Source organism: Ananas comosus, linkage group 2 (genome assembly GCF_001540865.1).
Source record: "Ananas comosus cultivar F153 linkage group 2, ASM154086v1, whole genome shotgun sequence".
Lineage (NCBI taxonomy): Eukaryota > Viridiplantae > Streptophyta > Magnoliopsida > Poales > Bromeliaceae > Ananas > Ananas comosus.
Genome location: NC_033622.1, coordinates 16,108,469 through 16,129,230, shown reverse-complemented (window position 1 = coordinate 16,129,230; position 20,762 = coordinate 16,108,469). Strand labels below are relative to the sequence as shown.

The following is a 20,762-nucleotide window of genomic DNA, read 5'->3' as shown; positions in this document are numbered from 1 at the left end:
ATTAAGTTGTTCTAAAAAATTTAAAAAATACCGTTTGGATAGATAAGATGGAATAAGAAGAAATTTTTTGTGCTCGATATTGCCCCTTATATTATATTTGAATTTAAAATTTAAAATTTTACATTCAAAATTTTAAATTTTAAAAATTAAAAATTTTAATTTTAAGATTATAAATTATAAAATTTTAAAATTTAAAATTTAAAATTTAAAATTTTATAAATATTAAATAAGGATGGAAACAGCTGTCCCCATCCTTATTCCCAGTTTCCCACACAATATAGCTATCCCATTTCTCAACAGTTTATTTCACCTTGTTTTTTTGTGTTCGGAAATAAGTGGGGGATTTTCTCAAAAAAAAAAAAAAAAAGAAATAAGAGGGATAACCCCTTATCCCCCTCCATTCCCCAAGCATACGCAATCTAAAGCTTCTTTAAATCTTGTGATATTCATGACTCTCATGAAATGGCATGTGGTGCAGTTATTTAGATTATGAAGGGCAATCTTCCACGTATTTATAGGGATTCAATTATACATGTAACCCTGTAATATTATATTTATATATATATATATATATATCAGTTGCAGCACTCATTCTAAAATATTAGACCACCAATTCCCTACATGTGTGTGACACTGCCCTTAGCGATAAGAAGGCTAGATGCTAGCCTAGCTTTGAACCATTTCCTAGGCTCTGATAAAAGCTAAGCTCTTTTCTTTCTTTTTTTTCCTTAATTTTTTTTTTTTAAAATTTCTTTATCACCCAACAGTAATAAACTGCCAAAAGCCCTCACTTGCTTTACTCACAAGGTGTTGATATATAGAAACCTCCCTCTCCTCCATTCACAAATCACAATAGAGAGAGAGAGAGAGAGAGAGGAGAGGAGAGAGAGAGAGAGAAGTAGAGAGGCAGGCCCTTATAGTTGGTGGCCTTTTGAGATGAGAGTTGGAGGAGTAGTGGGGGTGTATGATGGTGGGATCTGGGTTTCTCCACACTGCTTTGGTGGGATTGATTGGGCTCTTCCTGGGTTTGGTTTTGGACCATTTTCTCCCTTTGGTCTTGAACCTTAGATCAGCTCCAAGGGGCAGCTTTGGGTGGCCCTTGGTTGGTGAAACCTTGAGGTTTTTGAGACCACATGCATCAAACACCCTTGGGAGCTTCTTAGAGGAGCATTGTTCCAGGTAATCTTTTATCATCTTCTCTCTCTCTCTCTCTCTCTCTCTCTCTCTCCATATTTTTGTCTCTACAAGTAACTCATTATTTCATGCAGTTGCATGCCTGCATCTCTCCCTCTCTCTCTTTCTCTCTCTCTCTCTAAAGTAATAGTTTTTTAAATATTGGCATTTTTTTGGTCTTTTTTCTTCTTACCTTACCTTCCATTGAGTGAGATCTTACTGTAAATTGGAAAGGAAGTAAAGGTTGGCAAAGTATAATAAATAGTACGGTGTTCTCAGCTTTTCCACTGGTCCTTTCTGATATCATCTATATATTTCTTACTTTATATTGCAAAGAAAGCTTATTATCTGGAGGTCTAATATGTGTAAGCAGAAGAATTACTTCAAAGAATAAAGTATTTTGTTGTTTTCTTTTGCGGGCTAAGAAACTCCATCTAGTCTGCCTTCTCTTTCTCTGTGTGTGTGTGTGTGTGTGTTTGTGTGTGTGTGTGTGCGCCCTCCAAGCATTAGCACATAAAACCAAGAAAATTACATGCTCAAATACAGAAACAATAAATATGACTTAAAAGATAAGTAAATGGCTCTGAAGAAATATATGCACATACTAATGAAACTGGTCCGCATTTCAATATGCAGGTATGGCAAAGTGTTCAAGTCACATCTCTTCTGCACCCCAACAATAGTGTCATGTGACCAAGAACTCAACCATTTCATCCTCCAAAATGAGGAGAGGCTCTTCCAGTGCAGCTACCCCAGGCCCATCCATGGAATCCTTGGTAAATCCTCCATGATAGTGGTGGTGGGTGACACCCACAAGAGGCTCAGGAACTTGGCCCTCACCCTTGTCACCTCATCCAAGTCAAAAGCTGGGTTCCTACATGACACGGAGAAAACAGCACTTCACATCATAGCCTCATGGAGAGACAAAAAGAGAGTCCTTTTCTGTGAGGAGGCTAGAAAGGTCAGAGCAAAACATGATCCCCTAAAACATGGAAACTCACTGCAGTTTGCCTTGCGTGTAGTAAATTTTTGGCAGGTAGTAGAGTTTAATCAGGTGCAATGTATCTGTTCATTGAATGGTACTTTTGCTTTGGCTCAACAGTTCACCTTCAGTGTGATAGTGAAGCAAGTGCTTGGCCTGTCACCAGATGAGCCCCAAACTGCCAGGATCCTTGAAGATTTTCTCACCTTCATGAAGGGCCTCATCTCTTTCCCTCTCTACATCCCAGGAACCCCCTATGCAAGGGCAGTTCAGGTGATTATTGAAACTAAAATTCCTCATTGTCTCTTGTGCACTGCATCTTAGTCTCTCTCTCTCTCTCTCTCTCTCTCTCTCTCTCTCTCCTGATTTAACAGGCTAGAGCTAGGATCTCACTCACTGTGAAGGCCATAGTTGAAGAGAGGAGAAGGAAAGGAGGGGACTTGAACACCAGGGGTGATTTTCTTGATGTGCTTCTGTCCAATACTGAGCTATCTGAGGAGGAGAAAATCAGCTTTGTGTTGGACTCCCTATTGGGTGGCTATGAGACCACCTCACTTTTGATTTCCATGGCTATATATTTTCTTGCACAGTCCACAAAATCTCTAGAAAAGCTCAAGGTGCATTTATTTTATATATTTTCAAGGTACTTTTTTTTTTTTTCTAATTATGTGACAAAGCTGAGAATTGTTTACTTTTCTATCTCTTTATTTTCTCAGAGTGAGCATCAGAGTATCAGAGCCAGCAAGCAAGAGGGTGAACACTTGAATTCAGAGGATTATAAGAAAATGGAATTTACTCAATATGTAAGATGAGGGAGACAAGATTTTTGTTTTTGTTTCTCACTTAAAATTTTCTAAGATAAATTAATTAGCTTGGTTGTGAATGATGTGGCATGATTTTACCCCTCTCAGGTGATTAGTGAGGCTTTGAGATGTGGAAACATTGTTAAGTTTGTTCACAGAAAGGCCCTCAAGGATGTCAGATACAAAGGTGCACTTCCACTTTGAGGCTTAATTGCAATCCTTTTTCTTTTTTCATGCTCTCCACATGACCATACATGCATTGAATTATTACACTCTAGTATTAGTTCTAATATAGCTTTTTTTTCTGGGGTTTGGCAGATTATCTGATTCCATCTGGTTGGAAGGTGCTGCCTGTTTTCAGTGCAGTACATTTGGACCCATCTCTTCATGGAAATGCCACAGAGTTTCAACCTAGCAGATGGGAGGTAATTGGTTGTTTCATGAAGAAATTGTCTCAGTCATGAGATTTTTATTTGTAGGTATCTAGGCTTTTTTTATATATATATTTCTTTTATTGTGTGTATGTATCTAATGATTCTAATTTTCTCTATACTAGAATTTAATCTAATCTAATCTAGAATTACCTAATCTAATCTATAAAATCTAGTCAAAATCTAATCTAATCTAGAATCTAATATAACATATATTTNAAAGTGGTACTCAGAAATAAGCAAATTTTGTTGCCCCTTGATCATTACATGAACCTCTGAATAATTTAATGTGTCATATATGAAGGATCCTTTTCTTTCAATCCTTGGTGAAACTTTAACTTTGCTATAATTATGTGTAACACTTGGTTTTCCAGATGCCAACTCACTCAGGCTCATTACCTTTTTTTTCTTCTTTTTCCTTTCCCCCCACCCCTGTAGTCCTAATTATGTCACCTTTCTGCAAAAGTTAGCATCTTTAGCTATGCTTTTAAGCTCTCATTTAAGTAGAAACAAATGTTTCTTTCTCTAATTGATGGATAGGGCCCAAACCAAGCAACATGCAAGAAACATATTCCATTTGGTGGTGGACCAAGGCTCTGCCCAGGATCTGAACTTGCGAAATTAGAGACTGCTTTTTTCCTCCACCACCTTGTACTCAACTTCAGGTAAATAACATACAATTTTCAATTTCAGTTTATATATATAAAAAAAAAGAAATTATAGTTTTCAGTCACACTCCTTCCCCTTTATAGACCATGATATCTGTTGGGTCAGCTAGAAATTTAGTCCCTCGAGTTCAATCCAGATTTGAATTTCATCGGCAGAGTTTCGGTTTTAACAATTTTAGTTCTCGATGTTTGACCTCCAATTTAAATTTCATCACCAATCGGAGAATTTTGTGGCGCTGTCAAAACAAATTTCAGGACTAAATTGCTGTAACCGAAACCATGAAAATGAAATCGAAATCGAGGAATTAACCCCGTGTTTGTTGCTTAAAAGTGACAAAAAATATGACACCAAAGAAAAATCATAGCTGGATCCAGTTTTTCATATAGGTGGACCAACCGTAGTGAATCAACAATGATGTATCATAAGAACAAATCTCTGTTGCTCTAAAACATTGATCAGATGTAAAATTTGTCCCGTTGTAGATGGCGAATTGAAGGTGAAGACACACCGATGGCTTATCCCTATGTCGAGTTCCAAAGAGGGTTGCCGCTGGAAATCGAGCCAATTTTGTCATTGTCTGAACTTCAACAGGATGGAATCGGCACAATATGAATAGATGGAGATGATTTAGCGACGAAAGCAAGTCTAAACCATGAGTACATATTACAGCCATTTGTGCCTTTCCATGGTCTCTATCTGCACAATGATCCCTCAATACCATCCATTTCAGGGCGATATCGGATCCAGGCCGTCCATTCTTGGCTCGACGGTTAGATTATGTCTAGTCTTATTTGTGCTTCATACTCTTTTCGCCATGAGGATATGACCCATTGAATAGATCATCAGGAAGAAGATACCAGTGGTTCATGGTTATTAAACAGGATGAGATGTGTACATGGTGTAGATATAGTTTATGTTTATCGAAAATTCCAATCAAATGGTTTGTCATTTTAGCACATTAATTACATGTTTCAATCACAGGATTATGTTCCACAATAATGCCATAAAACAACAGAATAATAATAATCCCTAGATTATGTTATTTGTGCTGTAATTATTCAAGCTCAGCAATGATGCTGGCTGAGAAGTCATTGGAAAATTGCTAGAATTTGTGCTTTGTAAATTAATGCATCAGTTTTTATCAGTCAACAACATACTCTGAACACTTGCAATCACTCATGCTCTTATTCCAAACATGAAAATTTGCAAAATGATCAATACATCCATCCATCTTCACTTCTCAACTAAATCTAACCGAACTTTTTCGTCAAATCGATTCATCGACGACCTATTTTGATAATCTAATCCACAATGTAAGATGAAGAAACTTATGTTCCAGTTAAGGCTTATGCATCACTGTTTTCACCACAATTGGGCTTCTCACAAAGTGCTTTCCATCTGACCATATAATCCTACCAAACACATACTCTCCTCTCAAATTCCTCTCCTTGGCCTTGAAAATGACCTTGAACCTCTTCTCCTCATCCACTTTGTCGAATTTAAGGCTTGTTGGCTCCACAAGCACCAAAACCCCGCGCGGCTCCTCGACGCGAACACTGTACGTTCCCGGTGTACCGACATTTCTCACCGTTCTGGTTATAGTAATTTCGCCTGCGAGGTTCGGGATGGAGATGGAGGGGTAGTTTAAGTCTTCGAGCTTTGCAGGTTTAGAAGGGCATGTGTAGGGCTCGACGCTGAATGTGGCGATTTGGGTCGAGTTGTAGCCCAAGGAGCACAAGAAGTTTAAGTAATCGTTCGCGCCTAGGTCGTAAACAAGGCCTGGATCCATGGCGCGGTTCGGCTGGACATGGCCTGAGCCGTAGCTGAACGGAGTGGCTTTCAAGAAGGACGAGTTCTTCATCGGCTCTTTCAAGTTGTCTTGAATTCTCGCTGCATTACAAGGTTCGCGACAAACATACTTGGATGAGTAAATCGCGTCGAATTGATTGTGACTAACATTCTTAAACAAGATCGGGATGCTGCAGTAAAAGGCGAGGCGATACGAAAACTCACATGTAGTCATGATAGCAGACTTGATTGCAGAAGGGCTCCACTCCGGGTGAAGAGCTTTGAGGAGGCCCGCAATGCCCGAGACGTGGGGACACGACATCGACGTACCTGATTCCGAATTGAAGAGCACACGGCGGTCGTCGAAGGCTAATCCCGTCGGCCCCGATGCACCGGTGTACGCAGCGAGAATACTAACCCCTGGTGCTGTAATATCAGGCTATGCACAACGCGAAGAAGTATCGATCATGCAATTTGAAAACTTAAAAAGTCGAAAAAGATTATAGAAAGATACCAAAATTTGTCAAATATGAACCTTGAGGATCTCAGGGGTGATAGTGTTTGGCCCCTGAGAAGAGAAAGCGGCCATGAAAGGAGCCGGTTTCGTACCGATATCGGTTTTAGGGCTTGTAATGTACCCCGCTGCCGACCTGCACGTAATTGTTTGCTTCGTTTCGTTATACGCGGATAAATTTAGCCATTCACGGATCATAACAATCAAATAGTGCAAATAGTTTGCGAAGAACATTTGTTTGTTCGAAGATAGAGTTGGGAAGAGCATACTTGGCGGAGTTGATGTAGGAGAGAAGGGCGAGGCCGTCGGAATAGGAGATATGGGTGGCGGGAAGAACGTGCGCGTCTGCGATGAGCTCATTTCCCGTTGCCTGGTCATTGGCGAGGATCATCCCGACGCCGCCAGCCTCGCGAACCACCTCTCCTTTCTCCACCCTCGCGTTGTTTCCGCGGATGCAAACGACTATCTTCCCCCCCGCCTTCGCGGGGTCGAGAGATTTTTGCAGGCACAAATCTCTGCAGATTCACAAAAGGATTTATAGGGGGCAAATATGCTTTTTATTCATCTTTTCGATATTCGATTTGAAATCTAAATTAATGCTTACGCTTCATCCTCTGTCGCATTTGCAGCTTTGGCTTGTGCAGAGCGGATTATAGGATAGTACTTGTTTCCTGGATGCCCCGAGGGAGAAAGGCTTTGTCCCTAAAATCCAAAATTTTTGAAAAATTAATGATTGATTTAAGTATAGATAAATCAGGAAAAAAAAAAGAGATAACCTTGATTTGCTTTTTATTGGATAGCAAAAGATAGGCAGGGAACTCGCGGTCCATCGTGCTCGCCCCGACGGTTATGATCCACGGTGCGGTGTTCGACACCGAGCCCGGGTCAGGCCCGGAGTTGCCGGCCGAGCAAACGACAGTCACTCCGTTCTTCACGGCGTGGAACGAGCCGATCGCCACGCCGTCCTTGAAGTAGTCGGTGGGGCCCCCGCCAAGGGACACGGAGAGCACGTGCACGCCGTCGTGGATGGCGGCATCGAACGCCGCGAGGATGTCGGCGTCGAAGCACTCACTGCCGTTGACCGGGGGCCAGCAGACCTTGTACGCCGCGGCGCGTGCATTCGGGGCTCCGCCTTTGGCGGTGTCGCGGGCCGAGGCGGCGGAGACGGCGGGGCCCACCGCCGACAGGTACCCCTTGTTGAAGTACCTCATTCCGATCAACTTCCTGATAAATGTGCTGCGGACCGTTAGATTCGTGATCAACGGATGGAATTCAAATGGGAAACAATGAACAGTAATTTTGAAAATTGGGGCTAGTAACGGTCGGTCAACGGGGTCATTGTTCTGAGTCCGGGCCCACTTGCCGGGTTTCCCGTGAAACGGGGCCTCGAAATAGAATTTTATCATATCGAAATTATGTCGTTTCGCGTGAATATAAATTCATTAAAATAATAATCGACGTTTCGTTTCCCAACGAGGGAGATGGGAAACGTGTTCCTATGCGTTATTTTCTATTTTTTACTAAATAAAAACAAATAATTTTGCCAAATAATATTTCACACAAGTGACAAGTGTTTCTACGTAATATATTATGTTAATTATGTTTACTTTAATTGTTCATAAAGCAACTGGTGATTGTAGCGAGGGAAAAAGAAAAGTATAGTGGATTACTTAAAACAAGTTGGCCCTGCAGGTGAAAACAATAATAAATATAGAAAGGAATTAAAAATACAGTAAACTTCAATTTGCTACGTACTTCATCGTTTATCATAGAATAAATTTTAATTTGCTTTTTTTTTTTTTATGATTCTGCCTGTTTTTACTTTTTTACCACGAGCTCTGCAAAATTACACTAAACTGTTTAGTGATTTTATTTTATTATTATTTCACATAAGTATCTACCACCAAACAATAAACTAAAGTGAGATTTTCTTAAGAAAAAATAGAGAACGTGAAAATATAGATTAGCGAAAGGTAAATTATTATATTGTACCATCATGTAGTTTGTAAAAAAAACATATCACTTTATTTACTATCATGATTAATAATAATGGCCGCATATTCTTACAGTAAATTAAATAAAAAAATTATAAATTTATAAGCTTATAGTGTGTCACACTACGCTTAACTATTTGGTTTTTATACAAAATACTGTGATTATAGCAAGTAACGTGACAAAAATAAGGTGGACTAAAATGAAAAAAAAATAATAATATTTGAAAGGGACAAAGTGAAAAATAAAAATAAAAAAAAAATGAAAGGGTGGGGGTACAAAATGGAGGGACCTGTTGCAACCAGCTCCTTTTTCAGGCTCATCCTGACAGATTCCTCTCCACTGCGAGGGGCTCGGCCCCATGCCTTCCTCCCTGAAGCTCTCTGACTCGGGCCACACACCTACAAAATTAATTAAATTTCATAAAAAACCAAACAAAAATATTAAAACTTTGTGAAAAGGACAACTTGATTAACACTGAAAAGAAAACAAAATTTCTGGTCAAAGAGAACACTTGGTTCCAGTTACTTGTTTTCTTAATTTTCAGGGCTAATGGGAACTAATTAAGTTACAGTTTGATCCAAGTGTTTTCATAATATCACAATCAAACACTACTGCAAATACTAGGATTTTTTTTTTTGAGAGATAGGTAGCATGCTACCACCTGCTTCGTTTATTTCATTTAGAAATAAACTTAGCTGAAAATATAAATCAACTAGAATTCGAACTTGGGTCTCGGATACCAATCAGGCAACCATCAAGTTCTTTACCATTTGCTCTAGAGACGGTCGGTAATACTAGGAATTAAATGCATGTGTGGTGTGGTGTTTGATTATATATTTTATTAATATATGATCCTCTGGAATAACTTTTTTTTTTTTTTTCTGGGAAAAATAGATCAAATAACTTATCCTTTTGGGAATGTGAAATGAACCCACTAGGCTATGGGATGTGTACTGTTGGAAACTCAAAAACGTGCCTTTTAGATAATGTGGGAAATAGCCACTGTACCTGATCACTCAAACACAACAATATGCGCCCAACTTTGTTGCTTGTGATGGATGGTGTGAACAATGCTAATTGTACATCCAATGAGTTGGTACATATTTATTTACAGACAAATTTTTTTTGTATTACATTTTATAGTAAAAAATATTTTTTTTTGAGAGATAGATAGCACGCTATCCGCTTCGTTTATTTCATTTAGAAATAAACTTAGCTGGAAATGTGAATCAACTAGAATTCGAACTTGAAACCTCAGATACCAACCACCAACCCCTTTACCACTTGCTCTAGAGACGGTCGGTCTTATAGTAAAAAATAAAAGCATCTAAACATTTGAACGGAAATGGTATAATTTTATACCCAACTTTTGGGTGTACAATTCATATTTCTCACAAATTATTACTCGAAACAATCTATTGACCAAATAAAAAAAATGGTTTACGAGTAATTTTAAAATACGATGTATGATAATTTTTAGTTCCCAGACTGAAAGACATATGATATTGTGATCTTTGAATTTTAATTTGTTATATATTTTTATCTTAATCATCCTAAATTGCTATAACAAAATTGATATAATAGCATAGTAATGGATGCCGTGATAATAATTAAAAAATCACATTATTTGCCACATTAGCGGCTTGATTATTATCTATTCAACTAATGTTAGATTGCGAAACTTAGATTACTACCATATAGTGCAGTAAACTAAAATTTAAGGACCAAAATGGCCAGTGGAGTTAAGCTGCACCATATTATGTGAAGGTAACAAAGAAGAAAAAGAACAGATAAAATTTACACTATTAAATAACCAAACAAAGATCTGATACATTATTACTTAAAAAGATATAAAAGGAAACTCCAGAAACAACTTCCATGTGAGTGTTTGTGTGTGTGTGTGTGTGTGTGTGTGTGTGTGTGTGTGCGCAAAAAGGAGGTGGTGAGGTTGATGAGTACCAGTATCAAGGTTTCCAATAATAACATCTTCTCCAAAATTGGCCTTGCTCCAAATGGAGTTGAGGGGCACTCTCCCATTCCTCTCCAGCCCAAGGAAATCCCAGGATCGAGTTGTGTGTAATTTGTGCCCTCTATTTGGAAACACTGATATAACACTGGAATCCTCTGCAAATATATATATATATTTTTTAAAAAAAATCAAAACAGAGTAAAACAAAAAAAAAAAACAGAGGGATGTAAATAAAATGGTGCTCTTTTACTCACTTGAGATCTCCATTGCTTCTTCTTCTTCGAGGGAAGCAGCAAAGCCATTGATGTAATTTGTGTACGAGTAAAAGATTGCATCTTGGGCCTTCTCCTTGCTGTGTTATTAAGTAGGATCAAAAGAAGTTCAACAAAGAAGGAGATGAACCAAAAAGTTTTTTTTTCTTTTTTTCTTTTTTTGTGTGTCATCTCTTACCTCCCTAATACTGAGCCCAAAAATTCGTAATGGGCATCTGTGACTCTCTCATAGGAGTCTAAAAAGGCTTCTTCAGAGCCATGAGTGTGGCCTCCGAAGTAAACCACATATGACTGCAAAAAACACCCCCCCAAAAAAAAAGTTTTGGTTTTTTAAGTAGAGCATGCAGGTTAGAAATTATGTAACTTTACATAAGAAAATGAGAGGCCAATGATGAAAAAACACTACACCTTTTTAGCAGCAGAGGTGGGTTTCTGCAGCAAAATGGAAATAAGAAAGAGAAAAGGGAGGAGAAAATAGCTCTTCTTCTTCCTCTTCATAATAGAACCCATTGCTCCTAATTTTTAATGAGCTTTTTTTTTTCCTTTTTTCCCTAAAGAGTAAGGTTAAGTAACAGTGGGGTGTGTGCGTGTGTGTGTGTGTGGTCTCTTAGTTTTATAAGCCCGAAACTGAAATGGGAGGAGGGGACTTTTTGTAACAGAAAGTAGTGGGAACTTTCTGTTTCAGAAAAAAATAAGAAAAAAAAGCCACTTTTCCAAAAAGATCATTTCGTTAGGGATGAATTGAAATAAATGATTTTGCCAAAATATGTACAATGGATGGATAATTTTTCTAAAGTTTTTTTTATTTTATGTTATATATATATATATCATTGAGTCAAGGATCTAAATTAGGTGAGCCCAAAAAGTATTAGGAAGCCTATTATGAATGGGCCTATGCTGGGCCAGGACATGTTAGGCTCAGGAAAGTGTCTAATAAATTGTTGTGTAGAGCTGCTATACTATCGAAAGTATAAGAGAATTAGTGTTTCTAAGTTTTTGGCTTTTGGATCAAGAATTGTAGAGTCGGGACGGTAGTAGTCCCCCTTAAAATTGAGTTGTTTTTTTTAGGATTGAGTGATCCCCTAAGGTAATAATATTAATCCAAATATCAGAAATAGTCAAAGGGATTGATCTAAGAGCCAACAAGTAAAAAAAATATCGGCTCTTTTATACTTTCGAAAATATAGTAGCTCTACTCGAAATTGCTTCTCTTAATCATAATCTAATGAATATCCAGACAAATTGTTACTCAAGGAAATAAATTATCACATAATACATTGCATCTTCTAACCGGTGCACACTGAAACCCTTCCAGGCTGTGAGAACTCACTGAAAGATCTCTGCAATGAGCTCTTTGTCACCATTCAGGAGAAACAACACATTGAAATCGTTGCGGATTTCGTATATCTTCATGCAACTGTAAATCTTCAGCCCCAGCAGACAAGAAAGATGCGCAGTTTACACAAAAAATATGATCTAGATGTTACTAGCAATGAGCAATTAGAGATGCATTAAGCAGCCAAAAATTCATGTGGGTGCGCTTCCAAAATCACGTCTTTGTTCGCCTAAAGCAGAAAACTAAACCCGAAAAGGCCAAAATCATATCTTCATAGAGAGAGGCCAACCAGTGCCGGATTCCGATCCCGAAGGGTTTGGATATGAGCGAGGTGTCAGAGGAGGGCTCCATTCGCCATTATTCGAATGATGCACTTATCCCTGCTGCCGCTGCTGAAGAGGCTGCTGCTGCTGCCGGCGATCGCAGCTCTGATCTCATCTATGCAATCCAAAAGCCCCAGCAATTGTCCTGCTTTTCCCACCATTTTAATCTGATTTGACTAGATTTGTAGATTAAAATTCTGATTAGATCGTAGATCCTTATTAGATTGATATTGAGTCACTCTTTGATGGGTCATTATAGGAGCATTATCTGCAAGTACTTCTTTCAGATTGAATTCTAATCTAATATGATGGTTTAAATTAACAGATCCATAAACAAGTTCTAAAAAGAAAAAAATAATAATAATAATAATTTTCCACAACGAAGCACAAGAAACAATGATCTTTTCTACTATATATTCAATGAATTGTTCCTTCCAATCAAATTTATACATATGCTTCTTAGTCTGAAGAATACACACTTTTAATGGAACCAATATATATCCTGTACATTATCTTTTCCGATTAACCCATTTAACCCATTTATGCATCCACAATCCACACAAACTATAACTCAAAAGTAAAGTATCAAACGACAAATTTTATCTTCTTCTCGGCGCTTTCCTAGAGACCCTTCCACGCGGCGAGAACCTCGTGAAAGATCTCTGCAATGAGCTCTCTATCACCATTAAGAAGAAATGCATTGAAATCATCGCGGATTTCGTATATCTTTCCGAAGTGCACCAGGAACCTCATGCAGCTGCTCTTCAGCTTTGGTAGATGGTAAAGATACGCAGTTTGAAGCCTCTCGAGCACATTCTTCGTGTCGATATCTTCGAGAAGGCTCTCGTGGCACGCCTCTTTGAGGTCCGAGATGTCGTACTTATCGGCGGCGCGGAGAAGGGCGAGGCGGTGAGTGAGGAATTCGTCGGGCTTAAAGTTTCCGTATATGTAGTTTAGGAATGCCTGGCAGGCGTCGAAGGACATGTCGGAGATGTTGACAGTGGACAGCTCCTTTTCTTTGAGGTTGTGCGAGAACATGCTCCGGAAGACTGGGGATCTCGAGGCGAGGACGGCACGGTGGGCCGCGATGCTTCCGTCAGCGGCATTGATCGTGATGTCGGTGTGGATGGCTTCTGTGAGCATCCGGCCTAGGGCAGATAGGGCGGTCGATTTGGAGTGCTTCTCGATGTGGTAACCAGTCCAGATGGAGATCGGTTCTCCGCCCTGTGGTTAAGTGTAAAGTATGAGGTGCAAAGGCTACAACAATTGAGGGCTTCTCACTCAACGATATTTCTAGGAGAGTAGTATTAGTAAGAAAGACTTGCTATATTTTTTTCCAAAAAAAAATAAAGCTAGAATCAAATGATTAGGATCATGGCAAGTAATTAGTAGTAAGTAGGAAGTTGCGACCATCTTTTAGGTCGAGAACACCTATCAAATTAGCACTTTTTTGCCCAGCACCAGACAATTTTAGTTTTATTGCTTATTGAGACAGAGTGAATACATCATAATCAACAGTACCCTACGACTTTAATTTTTATGAATATGCAATGGCCATACCATCTTTTTCCTGATGATGCGACGATAGTTACAGAGCATGGAGCAGTAAGGATCTCATGACATATTCAACAACACTCGAAAAGTATGTTCTAGATGTTAGTACTGAGAAGCAACTAGAGATATTTTTGTGATATATGCAGATAAAGACTTGAAGATGCAAGACTTTAGGTTTATGTCATCCCCTGATCCACGAATCCAGCCCCACATGTACAGGACAAAAATTCTTTGATCTTAGTTACCACGGATGATGTGAAAAAAGAGATCGAGTAAGTATCGCTTACAGTTGGCGGCGCAATCTTTAAGTCGAGAAACTCGACGTCAATTACGAATCTGCCAGTGAGAAGGGTATCAACGGCCCATACAAAATCGTCGTTGTTCTTTAGCTGCTTGTCGCAAACTCCTGCAACATTTTAAGGGTCGGAATTAGGTGACCGGTTAGATGCTTCTATCTATGGAAAATGATATTCACATAGCCATTCTTTTCGCTAGAAACAAATAAGATCATTGAATCCGGCCAAAGTTGGTCGATGAATAGCGAGCGAATTTAACGAATGAATATATCTGTCGATACCAAATCCGGCCCTTTAATAACCTTGAGTGGAACAAAGAGAAGAAGAGTAATTCGACCTGGATGGACTAGGGTTTTGCGATTCGGAGAGGCGGAGGAGACGAGCTTGATGACGAAGGAAGCTATAGGGGGTTGCTCCCTTGTTGCAGTTGAGACTTCTGGGTAGAGCTTCACATACAGCTGCTTATTTCTCTCCACAGTGAGGTACCTTCACAAGTTATCACCAAAAAACAACACAAAATTGATAAGCAGTAGTTCTATATTTAATCTCTACAACAAATTTCAATTACAATAGCAAAAGAATTAGAGTAAGAAACATAGAGAATATCATAAAAATTTCTTAACCTTTTGTTGGATGAGGAAAATTTATATGGGTATTTACCAAATCAAAGCTTTTCTATTTTGATGAGAAGAAAATTAAATCAGAATAAGTCACCAAATTGAGCGATTACTTCGACAAGAGAAGTAAAACCCCAAAAAAACCCCAAGTCACAAGAATCAGAGAGATCTAAGTAGTTCAACAGAGACTCAAAACATAGTGAGACACAGAAATTTTCCTCCACAGAAACGAAAAAAAAAAAATTTAAAAAATGGAATCTAAAGAGAAGTAAAACCCCAAAGAAACAGGTGAAAAATCCCGAAAAACCAAGTGAAATAAAAGAATCTTTCGAGTCTCTCCACGCCAAATTCATCTGGGACGCTCCAAACTCAGATTCCCCCCGCCCCTCTTTTGGTCCAAAAAACTAACATCCCACCTTTCTCTCTTTGAGCAACCCAAAACTCATCTGGGTACTTCCAAAACCAAATGTTTTCCCCTTTGGGTGCAAAAACACCAAACCCATCAAAGGCCAAAATAATAATTTTTTTTAAAAAAAATCCAATCTTTTGGGGAGAGAGAGAGAGAGAGAGATGGAAAGAGACCAGTTCCAGAGTCCGATCTTGAAGGGGTCGGATTTGCGGTAGGTGCAGGAGGAGAGGGTGTCGATGCGCCATTGCGCGAGCCGCGGCGTCGTGTCCACGCGGTACGCCGAGTCGCTCATCCCCGCCGCCCAGAACGCAGAAGAAGAGCACGCCGCCGCCGCCGCGATCGCCGCTGCAGCCTCATTTATGCAATCCAGCAACCCCAACAGCTCCCCCGCCTTTCCCAGGTTTAGCCTCCCGCCGCCGCTCCTCCTCCTCCTCTCCACCGCTCCTCCTCCCACTACTACTCCTCCAATTCCCCTCCCCCCTCCTCCTCCTCCTCATGTACTAACAAACGAGTAAAGGAGGAGAGTGAGAGGAGAAGGCGCGGAGGAGTCGTAATATGCTCTATAGTTTCTAGGGAAATTCGGCACGCAAAGGTTTTTCCGGGTTGTGGGCCGGAGAATTGCTTCCACGGAAGCAGAAGCTGCGACAGGGAAGTCGCTGTGGTTTTTTTTCTTTTTTTTTTTAAATTATTACCTGATGTGTGTGTGTGAGAGAGAGAGAGAGAGAGAGAGAGAGAGAGAGAGAGAGAGAGAGGGAAAGAGAAAGAGAAAGAGAAAGAGAAAGATGGTTCTTTTATTGGCTTTCACTCCACTTCCAATGCTTTACCAGTATTGCTGCGCTCTCCTCTGCTGCAGCAGTGTACACTACTGCAGAAGGGAAAATGCTTTGGTCCTACTGCGCTCGCAAATTTGTGTGCTGTTGATTGCAAATTTATATGCCACTGGGGAGAGGAGGCAACTTAATTAAAAATTTATTATGAATGATAATTAATATCTCCATATATATATATATATATATATATATATAAAAAGAAAGAAAATATATTTATAAGAATTTGTGATGGAACTACTGCAGGAGTCAAGTCTCCGCCAGCCAATGATAAACCATTAAACAAATACTGTATATTTTGATTCTCAAATTTTAATTTATTTTTTAAATTTTATAATTTAATTTAGTTGATTAACTACTATTGCATTACTGATGTGAAAATGATATAAATAGTAAAAACGATGTTTAAAATATTGTATCAATAGTAAACCAGCAACATATTGGTATCTAGTAAATTAATATAGATTCTGACACTTTAATTATAATAACTTTGTAAAATTTTAAAAAGTATAATAAATAAAAATTTGAAAATTAAAATATCACGTAATTCATAATTTTGAGAATCAAAAAGTACAATTTAGCTTCATCTTTTTTTTTTTCTTTTTTTTGTTTCCATGGAGTGTAAGGACTTAATTCCTTCCTCACCAACCTATACCTAACTTGTTATCTTACTTAGTCTTGCAATACTCTTATCCTATATTTGACAATTTAGAGTGGGGAGCTTTTAATTGTGGAGCCCTCTGATTGAGATCAAAGGGCCACATGGAGGCTCCTGAAGAATTGGTGCTCACCAACCACCAATTCAGATGCACCAAGGTTAGGGGAACTGGTGCACAGGTGTATGTTGTACAGGAACAAAGATTTTATTTATTTATTTATTTATTTATTTTGTCTCTGTGTAAATTAATTAAGAAGATGACACCCTAGCTAAAAAAAGAGGGCACCTGTCTCTCTCTCTCTCTTGTTTGATGGGCTAGGGAACCCTCAATATTACATAAACTTTAGAACTTTAGGGTAATTTATGCTTTTTGAAGATGATTAATGGCTTCTATATTTTTCTCGATGATCTTTTACACAATCATCTATCTAGCTCATCATCTTTTCCTTCGCTCTTTCGCTCTTCGAATTTATTCCCTTATGTAATCTGTCAAAGTGCCCCGACTTGGTGCTTATCTTTTATGCCGGAATTTGATGGACTTGAAGTGAGAGATGTTCCGTTATGAGTGGATAGGCGAAAACTGTACTGAAAATGCAATCTGAATGATTATTTTTATCTTATTCTTCATATTTTTTTTTGATAGTCTGTGCTTAACGTTTATGAGCTTTATTAGCTGCTTAAGTTTGGAGATCGATTTATATATTTTGTCCTTCTCTAATTTTGAAGTTACTTATATATTTTTCTTCTTTCTTGATATGAAAATATATTTATCTTTCTTCCACAAAACTTTAATTACAATGATGTAATCAAGCTGTACTTTTTCTTATAAAATGCTTGTAGGCTTTAACATAAAAAAGGACTAATTATAAATATATAAAAGTGTGTGCATTTGGCTGGATACATTATAATTTGACCATCGTGCAATTTTATTTTACCACCATATACTTTTGAAAGAAAAAAATGTAAGTTGACATTCTATGATTTTATTTTTATTTCACGGCAAAAATCTATTTTCAAGCATGATAGCCAAAATAGTTTTCAAATTATGAGAAAGTAAAATGTAAATTCAAGGATAGTAAAATGTTATATGCTATCACTTTATGATTTGTAAATGACATATATTATTATCCTATTTAACAGTAGATTATGATGATAAAATAACAATTAGAATTGTCAAATAGTAAATTTAAATTAGAATTGTCAAATAGTAAATTTTTTAAACTAAAGTTGGGCTCAAATAAAATCAGTTTAGCAATTCCTACAACCACCTTGCATTCATTTGATTTAAAGTTTTTCTTACTTTTTAAGGAACATTGAATATTTCTAACGTACGTTGTGTGGAAATTTGACTACTAAACAAATGGCACAATTAATAATCTTTTTTTTTTAAAAAGAGAAAAATAGAAATTATTTCTTCGTTCATTTTTCTTTGAAAATGTACTTAGCAAGAAATATGTAGCATATAGATTTCAAACTTAAGACTTTAACTTTTTTTTTTTTGTTAATTAGATTACTATAAAGGAGAAGTCGATTTGGTTCTTTAATTCTCACCAAAGTATTCTTATTAGGAATTTAAGTGCCTAAGTCGATTTGGTTCTTTAATTCTCACCAAAGTATTCTTATTAGGAATTTAAGGCCTATTGGTACGGATTATATCTACCGTACCGTATCGTGCCAACAAGATATCGGCAAATACAATTTCCGTGCCAATGGAATAGCTCAAAACTTTTTATTTTTTGAATTAATAAGTAATATTCTCAATAAAATTCAAGAGATTTAATAAAAATATATAACAAACAGTTAAAATATGTAGCAGATAGATTTCAAACTTAAGACTTTAAATAATTTTTTTTTGTTAATTAAATTACTATAAAGGAGAAGTTTATTTGACTTTTTTAATTCTCACCAAAGTATTCTCATCAAGAATTTAAGTGTCCGTCAGTATGGATCATATTTACCGTACCATATCGTGCTAATAAAATAGTAACATGATACAATTTTTGTATCAATAGTATAGCTAAAAATTTTTTATTCTTTGAATTAGTAAGTAATTTTTTTAATAAAATTTTAAAAAATTGAAAAAGATACGTAACAAACAGTTAAAATATTTTATTATTAAAAAAATAAATATTTCATATTGTTACATGTCTCCAGATATATATTTTTTTATGACCAGTACATATTGGTATGATTCAGGATAAACGATTTCGTACTACGGTAGTTAAATCTTTGATTTTTATTATAGTAACACTTTTATTCCCATAATTAAGATCTAACAATGTGATCTCCAATGGGCTTATCTTAGAACAATGTTATCATTTAACAATATATCGATAGACTTGCGAAGAGAGGGTGGATCGATGACCCCACCTGCGTGCTTTGCGGGTCGGACGAGGAATCAGTGGACCACCTGTTTACCCACTGTGTATTCTGCAAATTCATCTTGGTGTTAGGGGACGACGAGATCCAGGCCCAAGACCTGGGGGATGAGGTGAATCTTGTTTGGGATAGGTGGACTGGCAAGAAAGACCCTCTTAATAAGCGTACCAGACTTGCTGAACTAGCGGGATGCTGGTGGGTGATCTGGAAGGTCTGAAACGATGTAATATTTCAGAATATTCCCCCTAACCCGGGGATAGCGGTCCATAGATTCAAACTGCTTGTGAAGGAGTGGGAGCTTCTCCTCCGGTCATAATTTAATTTTTTTTTTTTTTTTTTTTTTCCCTCTCTGGGGCCGGGTTGCCTCACATTTGTAGCTTAGTTCAAATGATCAATGAATGAAGCGGGTAGCATGCTACCTCTTTCTCAAAAAAAAAAAAAAAAATTATTTTATTGCATTTCTACAACAACAATGATTATATATTGCATATAAATCAAAACGGTGACATTGAAGAGATAACGGGGATGTTGTCTTGGGGTCCGTCACAACACACGACTAGGATCGGTCCCTTTGTCCCTTTCCCAATTGAAACGCAAAATTATGAATCATTTTTTATTTTTAAAATGAAAAAAATTAAATAAATTTTTTTTTTTGTGGGCCCTAAGTTCCCATGTGGACAAGGCAAGTATCTTTACGATTCCACGCGGGCCCCACTCTTTAATCACCAGAATCTGTAACCATTCCACAACCACAAATGGGTCCTGGTTTGTGGATTTTCCAATCCGATCAGTATAAGACAATAAGTGAGAATAAAAAAATATAAAAAAGATAATCTGTTTTGAATCTGTCCTGATTTTTTAAGTAAATGAAGTTGGAGGCGGGAGATTCTTTTCTTCCTTCAATTTATTTCCATCTATCAAAAATTCGCTCTCGTCTTGATCCGCCACAAATAGGACGGTAAATAGAGTAAAAAATAAAAGAAAAAATTTCAAAAGCTCCTATGTGATTTCGTAGTTTCTTATTTTGCCCTCCTGTGATTTAAAATATATCAAATTGCCCTCCTATGATTTCGTTTTTATTTTTGCGGTAGCTTTTTCGTTAATATTTCATTAAATTATATACAAAAAAACTTCAGATACCCATCTAGATTTATCAAATATTTACTTTAGTACCCTTTAATTTTAACTTTATCACTGATTTAAGAAAAAAATAATAAAATTGATAAAAAAAAATTCACATGAGGACAAATTGATACATTTTAAACAACATGGGATAAAATGAGAAACGACGAAACCACATAGGGGGATTTGAAGTTTTTCCAAAATAAAATAAAAAATAATCCGTTTCGAATTTGTCTCGACCATTTCAAATCTGTTCCGATTCAATAAAATATAAAACGAAAGACGGAGAAACTCTCCTACCCCCGGATCCATTCCGTTTACATCCCTAACCACAAGCAATCCCAATCCCCTCACTCTGACATATTCTCCTTTCCACCCTGAATAAATGCTTATTGTTTATTCAATGAGAGTAGGCCCCACTTCTTATTACGTGTTGTTTTCGTTGCAACTTGCATCATAACCTTCCAAGTGGCATGTGAGATGCGCGTGACAGATGACAAATAAAGTTTCTTTTTCATTTTTTCTTTATTTTTTCTATTTTAAAATATATATATATATATATATATATATATATATATATATATATATATATAAAAAAAAATATATATATATATATATATATATATATATATATATATATATATA

The 20,762-nt window shown here is 37.3% G+C and overlaps 3 protein-coding genes across 3 annotated transcripts; 1 reads left to right on the top strand and 2 right to left on the bottom strand.

Moving 5' to 3' along the window:
* LOC109725492 (cytochrome P450 724B1) lies at positions 680-5,020 on the top strand. The gene is made up of 9 exons (XM_020254701.1): positions 680-1,179; positions 1,810-2,134; positions 2,276-2,428; positions 2,530-2,772; positions 2,872-2,958; positions 3,067-3,145; positions 3,277-3,383; positions 3,930-4,054; positions 4,541-5,020. The coding sequence occupies exons 1-9, from the start codon at positions 965-967 to the stop codon at positions 4,668-4,670; spliced, it is 1,464 nt and encodes a 487-aa protein (XP_020110290.1). The 5' UTR covers positions 680-964; the 3' UTR covers positions 4,671-5,020.
* On the bottom strand, positions 5,146-11,159 carry LOC109725484 (subtilisin-like protease SBT5.3). Its single transcript, XM_020254690.1, has 11 exons — positions 11,005-11,159; positions 10,775-10,887; positions 10,579-10,676; positions 10,315-10,479; positions 8,645-8,753; positions 7,137-7,584; positions 6,965-7,062; positions 6,630-6,875; positions 6,382-6,496; positions 6,072-6,285; positions 5,146-5,948 (listed from the first exon to the last, which is right to left on the bottom strand). Exons 1-11 carry the CDS (start codon positions 11,104-11,106, stop codon positions 5,398-5,400), a joined length of 2,259 nt encoding a protein of 752 aa, XP_020110279.1. The 5' UTR covers positions 11,107-11,159; the 3' UTR covers positions 5,146-5,397.
* On the bottom strand, positions 12,642-16,051 carry LOC109706766 (BTB/POZ domain-containing protein At1g55760). Its single transcript, XM_020227741.1, has 4 exons — positions 15,305-16,051; positions 14,443-14,591; positions 14,097-14,215; positions 12,642-13,479 (listed from the first exon to the last, which is right to left on the bottom strand). Exons 1-4 carry the CDS (start codon positions 15,421-15,423, stop codon positions 12,877-12,879), a joined length of 990 nt encoding a protein of 329 aa, XP_020083330.1. The 5' UTR covers positions 15,424-16,051; the 3' UTR covers positions 12,642-12,876.

Bases quoted from the DNA above. Each gene is read 5' to 3' on its own strand.
- LOC109725492 (XM_020254701.1), top strand. From the start codon at position 965: ATGATGGTGGGATCTGGGTTTCTCCACACTGCTTTGGTGGGATTGATT. The intron at 1,180-1,809 runs GTAATCTTTTAT...TTCAATATGCAG, and splicing joins TTAGAGGAGCATTGTTCCAG to GTATGGCAAAGTGTTCAAGT. The intron at 2,959-3,066 runs GTAAGATGAGGG...TACCCCTCTCAG, and splicing joins AAATGGAATTTACTCAATAT to GTGATTAGTGAGGCTTTGAG.
- LOC109706766 (XM_020227741.1), bottom strand. From the start codon at position 15,423: ATGAGCGACTCGGCGTACCGCGTGGACACGACGCCGCGGCTCGCGCAA. The intron at 14,592-15,304 runs GTCTCTTTCCAT...TAACTTGTGAAG, and splicing joins AAGATCGGACTCTGGAACTG to GTACCTCACTGTGGAGAGAA. The intron at 14,216-14,442 runs GTCGAATTACTC...AAAATGTTGCAG, and splicing joins CAAAACCCTAGTCCATCCAG to GAGTTTGCGACAAGCAGCTA.
- LOC109725484 (XM_020254690.1), bottom strand. From the start codon at position 11,106: ATGGGTTCTATTATGAAGAGGAAGAAGAAGAGCTATTTTCTCCTCCCT. The intron at 10,888-11,004 runs GTGTAGTGTTTT...TGTTTTTTGCAG, and splicing joins CCACCTCTGCTGCTAAAAAG to TCATATGTGGTTTACTTCGG. The intron at 7,063-7,136 runs GTTATCTCTTTT...TTTGGATTTTAG, and splicing joins CCAATAAAAAGCAAATCAAG to GGACAAAGCCTTTCTCCCTC.